Source organism: Impatiens glandulifera, chromosome 5 (assembly GCF_907164915.1).
Source record: "Impatiens glandulifera chromosome 5, dImpGla2.1, whole genome shotgun sequence".
NCBI lineage: Eukaryota > Viridiplantae > Streptophyta > Magnoliopsida > Ericales > Balsaminaceae > Impatiens > Impatiens glandulifera.
In genome coordinates this window covers 40,168,294-40,181,675 of record NC_061866.1, presented here as the reverse complement: position 1 = coordinate 40,181,675, position 13,382 = coordinate 40,168,294, and the positions used below count along the sequence as shown (strand labels likewise).

Genomic DNA, 13,382 nt, shown 5'->3' with positions numbered 1-13,382 from the left:
AGAACTCTGGTGATCAAATTAAACTTGAATTCATTCTCCTCGACCGACCTAGATTAATATAAATAGTCTATATGTCATTCTCTTCCAAATCATCAAACAATCAACACATATTACATCCTAAATTAAAGATTCAAAGATTCCGACCAAACTGGTTTTTGTGAAGATCATTTACGGAGATCAAAACTTTGATCCAGGCTTCTAGAAAGCTTCTAACACATCTTGGAATGTTTTCCAACTGTTTGTAAGCATCCAGATCCTTTGTAATTCAATTTTTGATTGAAAATTAGATTTTTCTAAGTTTGATCAGTTTAATTTGTTCTTGGGTTAAATTGTATGATTTCTTTATTTAGAACTATTCCCTAGATGTTATATGAACTTTCTGTTGAATTTTTTTTGATCAAATCAACTTTAAACAAAAAATTGGATTGAAATTCATGTTCTTGTGTTTTGAGGCTTAAATTTTAATTTAAATAGCTGCTAAACATGTTTGTAAACATGCTAGGATGATTTCCAAATCATTAAAACAACATTCCAATCATGTTTGATCAAACTGAAATTTTGAAAAAAATGAATTTGAATTTCGTTTTCAAAAGTTGTTACAGAGCTCGAATGATATTCTTGTTTTGGTTGTGTTCGACTATGTTCATCATTTAAAAGCTAATGGAACAAGAATTAGACCTTGAAATGGCTTAATTCAAAATATCCTAATTTTGACCTAAAAATAGTTTTAAAAAATTGATCTGTGTAGAGATCGATTGATCGTGATTAGAGTTAGGGCTTTTATTCTCTACAATCATATGAGTTGATTGCAACTTACATATTATGATTTCATGATTTGTATCAAAAGATACAAGACCTGCAATTCTTGACCAATTCAAGAGCACTCATCCCAACAACCGAGTCTTGTAGGACTGGGACCGAAAAATAAGACCGAGAATCTTCGGTCCAAACTAAGACTAAGGACCGATATTCTTGAGTTAGGACCGAGATTGGGAATCGTTGTTCTTGAGTTGAGACCGAAACTCAAGACCAGTGTTCTTGAGCAAGGATCGAGGAATCCAACCAATATTTTTAACCTCGGACCGAGAGGTCTGACATGGGACCGAGCCTCCTTAGGTCCACGACCAAAAAAACCTAGACCTAAGTAAAAGCCTCTCAAACCTAGGACCGAACCTCCTAAACCCCAAGACTGAACCCTCCAGTTCCTCAATGAGCCCTAATCCAGACCTTCCTGATGTAGACTGAACCCGTCTGAGCCCAAAACGGAAAAAACGGACCCAGACCCTAGGACTTCGGTCCTAAGGCCTGTTTGGTTATACTTTTCAAAATCCAAACTTATTTTTGTAATTTTGGAACCCAAACCATTTTCAAATAATCCTGAAAGGTTATAAAGTAATATTTCAATATTTTAGGATATTTCATAAACAAATATTTTGACTAAGGCCCCGTTTGGAATTTATTTTTAAATTCTAATATTTTCAGGGTTTTTACTTAGTTATATCAACGCAATCGCATGTACAACCTTTTAAATAATTTTGTACAATTATTTACGTAATTTAAACATATTTTGTTTAAGACACATGGACTACTAATTAAAGAAAATAAATGTTATAAATAAACCTCATGGCCATACTCGAGATGAGAGGTCGATTGTGAATTGATGGATAAATATGGAATGAGATAGTTAATTAGTCAAAGAAGGCAACGAGATGAGAGGTCAATTAGGGTAGATAAATGTAGAATGAGATGTATGGTTTGCCGAAGTGAAGATAAGAATGATAAGTTGTATATTATAAAATATGTGAGAAGATGAATTGTTTGATAAAGTGAAAGTAAGGTCTTTGAGAGAATAAAGGTCGATTGTGATTTATGGATAAATATGGAATGAGATAATTTTTGATTAGTCAAAGTGAAGTAAGGTAAAAAGATAGATGTCAATTGGGAAAGAATTTGATATTGGTGGTTAACATATGAGAGAAGATTAGTTATTTGACCAAATTGAAAGTTAAAGTCACGAAATGAGAAATCTAATTTGAATTGGTAGATAAATGTGAAATGAGATGTTTGGTCAGTCTGAGTGTTTTAAAATCACGAGATGAGAGGTCAAATGAGCATTTTATGGACTAAAGTGAGGATAAAAAAGAGATTGGTAATGTTTGAGATTTTTGATTTGATCAAAGTGAAAATGTAAGGTTACGAGACGAAAGGTTCATTGGAAAAAAATATGTGAAAATATGAGTTGTTTACCAAAGTGAATAAAATGTGAAATGAGAGTGTTCTATTTTTTATTTTAATATATTATTCGTGATTTATTAAAAAGTTAAAAAATTATTAAATATTATTATAACTTTTTTTATTAAATTTATTTTGTTTATATTTTTTTTATCCATGTGTATCTCACCAAAAATTTTATAGTTTTTAATATAACACTTGTATGGAGATATTATTTAATTTTAACCTTTATATCTTTATTAATTTAGGACTAAAGAATATAACATTCATCCCCATAATTATTATTTTTATTTTGACCTTATTTTAATTATTTTGAATCTATAAAGAAAATATTATATAAAATAATTATTTAAAATTATATAAGCATGTTCAATTCGAGTTATTTTAATAATCCAATATATTATGGAAAAGAGTCATACTGTACTAATTAAATTATATAAATAATAATTTTTTATTTTCAATTTACTCTTCTCCTTCTTTTACCCATTCTCTAATAAAATAATTAATTCATTCCACTACTTTCTTCTACATTCATCCATAGCTCTCTCTCTCTTTTCATTTATTTTTTATTCAATTCCTTCAATATCTTCCTCATTTATGAATTAAAACCTTCCCACCATAGAATTAATTTTATTTTCTTCATATTTTGCTTCAATTTTGAAATTTTATGGATCTATCTATTTGTTTCTAACATTTCGCATTCTTTTTTATAAAGTATTCATTTAAAATTTTATTAAAAAAAATAGGTATTTAAATAAAATATTAATGACCTTTAATGTATACAAATGTACTTTTAAAACTTTTTTATATTTTAAATTTATTAAATAAAATATAATAGATAAATGAAAAAATAATATTTTATTAAAATTTAATATTAAAATATTTAGTATGTAAAAATAAATTTTAAATTAGAAAGATATTTTAATATTTTGAAAATTATTTTAAGTAATATGATTGATAATAAGTAATTAATTAAATTTTTAATTTTTTAAAATTAAATAAAATATCCCTATAAAACATAAGGTTGGGGAAATTTGACCAAATGACCCTAAAAAGGGGTAATGCGACGGTGACTACGGCAACATTGCACTGATGGTCATTTACCCTGGTTGAAGACTATTTTACCCTTTTCGAGACGCAACCGCATGTGTGTCTCGCAACTCATCCCTTATAAAAACCATATTTTTCATTTGTTTCTTTTCATTCTCTCTCTTCTCCGCCCTAAACCCTAAGACGGAGATGATGAGACGCATTTCTCTTCTCTTCATATGCGAACGCCGAACACAAACACAACGGCGAAGATATCTGCGAACGTCGAACTGCGAATTGAACTGCGAGAAAGAGGAGTCGTCTTTCTCTTCTCTTTAACACTTCTGTCATTTATAGATGAATGTTTTTGTCTTTAATTAATTCGCCTGGATTGAATGCAGGTGTTGATGGGGTCCCTATTGATGATGTTGGATTCGGTGGTGCAGTCTCATGTTGATTCGCCTTGTGGAGCGGTCGCGATTGTTGATCGCTTGATAGTTATTGATTGCATCTCGCGGTTGGTTGCATCTCGCGGATGCGTCTCGCGAATGTCTATAAGAGTTTTTCTATATTATTAGCATTTTAGATTTAATTTGTGATGTAGTGGGTGATTTCTATAAGAATTTCTAGTAAATAATGTCTATGTATTTCCCTATTTTTTAGTTTCACCACAGTCATCTAGTTGTATTTCAACTTAATGAAAATTTACAATGTTTTCTTTTCCATCTTTTTTCTACTTTAAGAAAAAACATTTTTAATTTAAAATAACCAACATACTCATAAAATAACAATATATCTACAGTCAGGCATCCATTTCTATAATATATATGAATAAACAAACTACAGAATGTTGACGACTTAGTATAAGAGAAGTGTTCACAGTTTTAACAAGAGAATTAAAACAAGTTATCCCAACAGTTACAATTCTTTCACCAACATTATCACTCATTTTGATCGCCTAAACAATAAAATCAAAACAAATCATACTCCAAACTTATAGAAAAACTCTTATAGACATTCGCGAGACGCAATCGTGAGACGTAATCGCGAGACGCAATCGATAACTATCAAGCGATCAACAATCGCGCCTGCTCCGCAAGGCGAATCAACATGAGACCGCACCACCGCATCCAACTTCATCAACAGGGACCCCATCGCCATCTGAATTCAATCAAGGCGAATCAATTAAAAAAATCATAAACCTATTATGCGTTCAAACAAGAAATAAACAACAATGAGAGAAGGATAATGAAGCATACCATGACCGGACATCATCCTTGTGCTCATGGTTGCCTTCGCTGAGAGTCCGTCGTCGGGGTTCGGTCGTCTGGCTATTCGCCGTTTAGGGTTTTAGAGAGAAGGAGAAGAAGACAGAGAAAAGAGGGAAGAAAAAAAATGTAAAAAATGAGAGAAAATATATTAAATATTAAGGGCATTGAGGACTTTTCACATGTCATTCGGTTGCGGCGACAAGAGCAATTTCGTCAAAAAAAAATATAAAGTGGTTACCAGTGCAATAAATTTTATACGTAAGTCACCAACACATTTGAGTTATTTTTAGGATCATTTCGTTAAATGTGGGAATGGTTGAATTTTAAAGTGCACAAAGTGCAAACAAAAATCTCCATATTCTAATGAGTATCTCAAGTTATATTTTGAATTTTACAATAAATATTGAATGTTATGACAAATATTTAAGATTAAACTTTTACAAAAGTATTAGACTTCTCTTTTATGAAAAAATGGTTTAAACCAAACTTGATAAACAAATACAAGAAAGTAGAGCAAAAGTACAAACATTAGGAATCATTATAAAAACATCAAGGCCATGGCTTCAATGATAACCTCACAATGATGTTTCTTTTATTATTATCCTTTCATTAAAAATGTTCCAAATAAGAAAATTCTTTTTGTTCCGGAAAAGATTGCCTTAACATATTCAAACAAAATTAAACAATTACATCATAACCAAATTTGTAAGAACAATACATGACTATCAAACCCTGTAAACGAAATTAAACAATTACATGAGAAGGTTAAGAACAATACATGACACTATATCCAGCCCCAAAGTGCTTCCAATGTTATTTGGTGCATATAAATAAAAGGATATGATTAAAATCATGATCCCTTTGTTCAATGAACACATTCAAATCCATTCTAAACCCAACCCATTGATTGTAAGCATTCCTAGCTATTCCATTCCAATCAACACAAAACTACAACCACATAAGGGTCAAGGTTTGAAAAGTTCAAATACACACACATATTATCACATATGAAGATGATGAATATGCAACATGTTAACAATGAACAAAACACAAATACCATCATATGAAGACCAACATCAAATATAAGAAATGGCACAAGTAACAGTACATAGTTTTCAAGGTTTTGTAATCAAATTACAGTTACTAAAGAGAGCTCAAAGCTCAAACATACAGAATAGTAGTAGGTAGCAAGATCATGATGGAGAAAGAAAGGTTAAAAAAAGTCAGTAATTCTGAGACCAATTTGCTGCACTCCCGACTCTAGGCATGCCAAAAGATTCCTTGCGGGATTCTGAATCCACTTTGAATAGAGATCCACACACTTCCCCTGAACTGTCCACTCTTGGCACTGGCTTCACCTCATTCAATGGGTGCTCAAAACTTCTCAACCCTCCCGAGGTTGTGAAAAAGCATCCTGCCAATTTAAATTTCATCAAATTTTGATGTTTCTATCTAAACTAAACTCATTGTTTTCTCACCTTTAGGAAATGGTGCAAATGATTTTCCACAGGCTTTCTTAACCATTTCAGAATCATCCCCCAAAACAAGATGGCTTTGGGCATCAGTTCCCCAGAAGAATGGGACACTCCCATCAGCATCCTGCATCATCATAATTGATATATAGTCATATCATTTGAAAAGTTTTAGAAAAGGGGATGGATTATGGATACAGATGACTTACAACAGCTATGAAAGTGGATTTGGATGAACTGTCAAAGAGAATAAAAGCAAATTTGCCATTAAAATCTCTCACAACCTGATCAGGTGGGTAAGGTCCTCTATCTCTCAATGTCCTGTAAGCTTCAATCACAATAATCACTTCATTTGCAGACTTACTTAACCCATATTGCTGTTTCAAATGAGCCACGTTCTCAATATGGCCTTGAAACAGACAGAATATGTCATCAACAACAGCAAACAATCTGCCCAAAAAAAAGATTGAATTAGAAAACCCTTTTCTTAAGATAAGATTTTAGATCTACTTATACAAGATCTGATCTAATCTAATCTGATCCGATAAGAACAGAACAGATCAGATCAGATCGGATCATCCAGAGAAATCTAAATTAGCAAGATGATACCTTGGGAGAAGTGGGTTTTGCTTTTCATTGTTAAATGCCAAGAACCCAGAAGAAGCAAGGTTGATTGTAACGGAACCAGAGTGTTTTGAAGAGAAATGCTGAGCAAGGAAACCGTCTTTCAAAGCGCAAGCAGAGGATTCAGAGGAGTGAGGACTGGCTAAGGCTTCGGGGCTTTTGGCCACCGATTCTTCGAACACTGCAAGCATTTTTCTTTTTGCTCGATCGATTGGAGATTGAAGATGGGAAATGGCAAGAAGAAGAAGAAGATGGAGTCTTGATTTAAGAGAACGAAAGAGAGGATAAATAAAGATTTTATTTTTTTTTAGTAAACGGGCGAATCTTGTAACTTTATTATTATTTGGATAAAATGGATGATGATGGAAGATATACGTGGCACACTAGCACACTGATTTTTATAAAAAACGTTGACTATATTAAATACTGGTTTCATAACGTGTATTAAATTCAATTATCTTATCTTATTACAAATCATTTAAAATCTTGTCCCCCTTATTCTTTTTTTTTTTTTTAATTGTTATTATAATTTTATTTTATTTTTGTTAAACATAAATTACTAGTTAAAAGGGTAAAAAGAGTATTGTATAGTAGATAAAAATAAAAATCTCTTAGGCCTCGTTTTGATCTTTGGGTTTTTGGGATAAAACCCAGGTTTTATCCCAAAACTCAACAATCCCATCTTCAATCACATCAACACTTTTATTAATTAAAATACCTAAATTATCCTTACTTAAATATTTTATTTTATATTTATAAATATATATATATATATATCTTATATTATTTTATTACATTATAAAATTTATTTTCATATAAATTAAATTAATAAATTATTTTATTTTAAAAAATTATATTAAATATAAATAAATTTAAAATATAAATAAAATTATAACATTCTATATTATCTAATATACCATTTAAATTTTAAAAGTGTAAATAAATAATTATGTTAGAAAATAAAGTGACATATTTAAATAAAAATATTTATAACATTAATTTTATGTAAAAAAATTATATTAATTATATTAAATAAAAATAAATACATAATAAAAATAAAATTATAATTTATTATATTATTTTATGTAATATTTGAATTATAATAGTAATTATTTATAAGTATTTATAAAAAAAATTATTTATATATTAATAAAAGTTAATATTAATATATATATATATAGTTTTTTAATATTTATTTTATTATATTTAAAATTTTATTTAATATAATATTATTTTATTATATAGAGAGGGAGAGAGGGAGAGAGGAAGAGAGGGAGGAGGAGAGGATGTAATAAAATATATAAAAGGAAGGGCATAATAGGAATAAAATTAAAAAATCTGGTTTTTTATCATTTTCATCACACAAGGGTTATTTAGAAAAAACCCAGGATTTATCCAAATAACCCATACATCAAACAAGGCCTTATATTAAAGTAAATTATATATTTTTGTAAAATTGGAAATAATATTTACTATTTAAAAATTAAATAATTTAATATTTTTTTAATAAAATTTTATTTCTAATTTAATTAAAATAAAATAAAAATTACATATACAAAAATAAGTAAAATAACTTAAGTGATAATAGTGATTTTTAAAAAATCAAATATTATCGTACAATTCCCACTAAAATAACAAATAACCATCTTTTTATATATATATGGTAAATAATATATATATATATATATATATATATATATATATATATATATATATATATATATATAAATAAAAGAGCCTAGAAAATTTAAAAAAATAAAAATTTAGTTCAAATTTAAATGATAATTAAAAAAAATTAACTCACATTATATATAAAAAAAGTAATGGAAGAGACAAATATATATATTTATTTATATATATATATATATATATTTATTTATTTATTTAGAATAAAGACACCTAAATAGTTATGTTTTAGAATTAAACAATTTTCTTGTTTAAAAAAAAAAATCACTTAAAATTATATACTAATAAAATATTATTTAAAAATATTTAATATAAAAAAATAGATTATGTCTTTGTTATTAAACATAATTATTTTTTATTTTTTTATTTTTTATTTATATATTTATTAATTAAATATTAATATATGTTCTCTTTATCATTAATTAATCAACTTTTTATTTTTATCTTTTTCATAAATTTTGTATTATTTTTATATGAGTATTTATTATTAATTATTTTAATTTTATCTTTTATATATATACAAATATTTATCATTAATTATTTTAATTTTATATTTTTTTTCTTATATTAACATTAATTATTAATTATTTTAAAATTATTTGGTCTCAATAGTTAAATATAACAATAACTTATTCTTTTAACAATAAAAATCTTTAACACAAAAATAAATTAATTAATAATCAAGAATTAGATAATAATAACAACTCATTCATCAAACAACAAAAGAGTAATAATCAAATAATAAACAAAATAATATTCATTACTACTACTATAAGTCATTAATAAAAAATAAAATTAAAAAATTATTAATTTCATTTTTTTTTCCTATTAAATTAAATAAAAAAAAACCTTCATACAAATATTAAAGTAAGTTACTAAAATCTCTTAAAAAATGAGAATTTAAGGACTAAAAAAAATAAAAACAGATAAAAAAAAGAAAGATGAAACGAAAGAAAGAGAAATTAAAAATAATAAAAATAAAAATAAAAAATTTAAGAATGAGATAAATTTAAATGGTTTAATTATTGAAAAAGAAGGAGAAAGAAAATATATTAATATTTAATTAAAAATATATAAATTAAAAAATAAAAATTAACTCTGAGGTTAAATGAATATATATATATATATATATAGTATTGATCTTTTATTAGTATTTACGTTTTAACTGAGCTATTTGTACAAGTGTATAAGTCTAAGTGAGTTTTTTCTTTAAAAAATAAAAAAATAATAATTTATGTGTTTAAATTCGGCCAAATTTTTGGTGACCAACACTTATGTGTTAATATGATGTGACAACTTTAAGTCAAGCGTGAATAAAAAATTGAAAATATTTTTCAATTATAAAATAAATAATCCTTTGATAGTTTTTATTATTATTTCTTCGTTCTTTTTTTCCATTATATCTTCTCTAACCTCTCTATCCCAAAATTTTTAGAAACCTCGACAACCTACTTCTTCCAAAACAAGAACGAGCAATATCAATCATATTTTTCAAACCGCAATCTGACCATCAATTTGTTCCGATAACAAAAATTTTAATCATGGTTGTCTTAAAGTTATCACATCGTGCCAATTAACGAAAATTTGACCGAAAGTAAACACAAATAAGTAATTTTTAAACACGAGGTAAAATGTATATTTCATAAAACATAGTACTAAAATGTCTTTATCCCCTATATATTTATGCTTCTAACAAAAAATTATTTCTCACATAGTCGTTATTCGATTGGGATTATTGAAATAATCTTAAACAAATTAAACATCATTTCATTCACCTCTAATCAATTACATTACTTAATTCATTACCTAAAATACTAAAATACCATTTATTTTAAATTATTATTATTTATTTTATTTCTATATACTAATACATTTTAAATTTTTTTTACCACAAAAATCATTACTTTTTTAAAATCTATCTCATTTTTTAATTATTTTTTCTATACTTAAAAAAAAAAAAAAAAACCACCAAAAAGCCCAAAGACAAGTTACAAATGACTTAATTAATTAAGTTACAATTTATTATTATTATTTAAATAATACACAATAGCTTAAATAACAAGGGTCTTACTTAAAAAAGTATTAGTCAAAACTTTGATCTTTGAATAGTTGTTTATCTATTTATTTATGAAAATGAAAATCTAAAATATTTAACTCACTTATTGAATAGTTGTTTATAGAGTATTAGTCTAGTTATCAACATAAATTAATCTAAACTCCTTAATATTTGAATAAATTTCTAACTTTTACCTTTCAATATTATTTTAATTATTTAATTAAAATAAAATGAGAAATATGATATATATAATTTATTTTCTTATAGTTTTATATTTTTAATTAAATTAAATAATATAACAATTTTATACCATAATTTTGTAACAAAAAATTATCTAATTCAATATACCAAGCTAACTCAAGTGACAAAAATGATTTCTATTAAAATAAATGTAATGATTTAATTTTCACTTATAATGTTTTTTTAACTTAAAATTAAAATCATGATTATAGATGTGATATAGTTTTAAACTAAAAAAAAATAGATAATACAATATAAAAATATATATAATTGTTAGATATTGTTTGATTTCAACATTATTTATTAATATTAGTTTTTATAAATATGCATTTATCAACTAAATCATATATTAGGTCGTCATAAAATTATTAAATTAATAAAATTTTGAAATTATTTGAAAATTCAAATAAAAATCATAGAATTAAATAATTATAGAAAAGGATAAACTAAATTAGAAAAAAATAAAGTAAAAATTGGTTCAATAAAAAAAAGTTAAGTTTATCCGAGATAAGAAGATAGAGGATCTGGAAATAGAAAGATTCCCACTTGAATAACATTTCCCCAAATAAAAGTAATTGCTTATTTTTCTAAAAAATATAAAAAAATAAGATATAAATATAAAGATTTTAGAAATTTCAAATAACCCCTCAAACTTAAAAAAAGTACAATATACACCATATATCTTAAATATTGCGCAATTATTTGTATTCCATATTTCCATTAGATCGTTTCAATCACTAATAAAAATGCACACATGACAGTGGGTTTTGTCAATTTTATAAAGTCAAAGTTATTTATATATTTTTGAAAATTTAGGGACTGAAATATTTGAAATTTAATTTATATTTTCTTTGGAATTCGTGGTAGTGGAGATATTGGTAGGTAGAATTGTAGAAATATGACATTGGATTCAATAAAATATTTTAAACTTAATTTAGTCTTATTTAAAAAATATACTTTTACTGATTTAATAAAAATATCAGTTCATTTATTAAATAATGTTATCCTAAGCCTGGGATGAAAAGCAATAAAACTTCAAAATAATAATAAGAAGAAAATTAATCTTCTATTTTTCTTTTTTTTATATAAAATAATTTTCAACTATTTAGATAATGTAAAAGTCAAATTTCATGTCAATCTTTTAGATTTAGTATTTTATTTTCTTGATTTAATTCATTTGTAATAAATACTTTATAATCTATTTATATTAACATAATTTATTTAATAATTTATATTTTTATATTAAAAGTTATTTATAAACTTTTATTTAACCACCTAACATTTATATCTAAAATATTGTAAATTATCTTAACCCACGAGCTTTATTATATATATAGAGAGAGTTATATGAGTAATGATATATACATCACCCTTATATTTATACAACACCTTCACACAGTACCTATCTCATTTGGAAAGAAAGAGAAAATATATCTTAAAAAAAATACAAGAGATAAATTTTTTTTTTTCTCTTTCTTTCCAAATGAGGTAGATGCAGTGCCGGTCCTGAGATATTTTAGGCCTTAGGCGAAAGCACGAAATTAGAGTCCTACGCATAAACTTCACTTGTGTTTCACCGTTGATCTTTAATAACCTTCCAATATCTACAAAGATGCAACATAAATTGTCAACGAAAGTGACTTCTTCTTGCATTTTTAGATGCAAAATCATTGATAATTGTATCGTAATCAATATATTCCAAAAAATCTTTTTCAATACATAAAATAGCAAGTCCATTCAATCTATCTTGAGACATCGAAGATCTTAGATAAATTTTCAATAATTTTAACTTAGAAAAACTTCTTTCAACAGAAGCTACCATAACAGGCAATGTTAATAAAATTCGATATACAATAGAGACATTAGGATAACAATCTATTGACATTACAAAATCAAGAATTTCAGCAGCGGGCATATCCAAACTAGGTAAAGCAACTTGTAGTATTTTTAGTTCAGAAAACAAATCACTCAAATTAACATCACACGTACCTTCATGAGAAAATACATTACAAAATGTGCTACACTTTTCTTTCAATTTGCTTTCATTCAATGCCTTCAACTTTCCAGAATTCATAAGGAACCCAAATAAGTCATTAAACTCATTCAATTATTCAAACATATGTTTTAGGGATTCAAGAGACATATCAACCAATACTAAAAAATAGTTGATCCTAAAAGATTCTCCTGACGATTGTTGTTCAACATTAGAAATATTATCATCAAAATATATAACAATCAAACATTGATGTTGAATTTTCACTTTTAATGGTTAAACCTTACCTCAAGGCTCAACCCAGCGAAATAGAGCCACCGTCGAAATTATTTTGTTGTCGGTTTCGTTGTCGGTTTCGTTGTGAGTTTCATTGTCGGTTTCGTTGTCAATGTAGGATACAGAGACTGAGAGAGACAGACAGTAGGGTTTTCAATTTTTTGTTCTGATAGTGTTAGTTTGTTTCTCTATTTGGGCTATAGAGCCATGGGCCAAAAAATCTAACATAATAAAAAAAATTAAAAAATAAGAAACTAAAAATTCTTACTAATACCTAGCATATATAAAAAAATGGGCCCCTTTTTGGTCCTAGGCCCTAGGCCGTGGCCTAGGCTGCCTGGCCTGGGTAGATGTTATGTGAATGTGGGTGTTGTATATATCATTACTCACATATATATATATATATATTAATTTAAGAGTAATTATTTCTACAGCACCCTTATACAAAGCCTTCGCATAACACCTACCTCATTTGGATCGCATAACACTTACCTCATTTAGAA

At 26.4% G+C, this 13,382-nt stretch overlaps 1 protein-coding gene across 1 annotated transcript; it reads right to left on the bottom strand.

Moving 5' to 3' along the window:
* Positions 1-5,566: 5,566 nt before the first annotated feature.
* Positions 5,567-6,909, bottom strand: LOC124938251 (stem-specific protein TSJT1-like). The gene is made up of 4 exons (XM_047478662.1): positions 6,614-6,909; positions 6,214-6,454; positions 6,011-6,131; positions 5,567-5,946 (listed from the first exon to the last, which is right to left on the bottom strand). Exons 1-4 carry the CDS (start codon positions 6,817-6,819, stop codon positions 5,756-5,758), a joined length of 759 nt encoding a protein of 252 aa, XP_047334618.1. The 5' UTR covers positions 6,820-6,909; the 3' UTR covers positions 5,567-5,755.
* Positions 6,910-13,382: the final 6,473 nt, after the last annotated feature.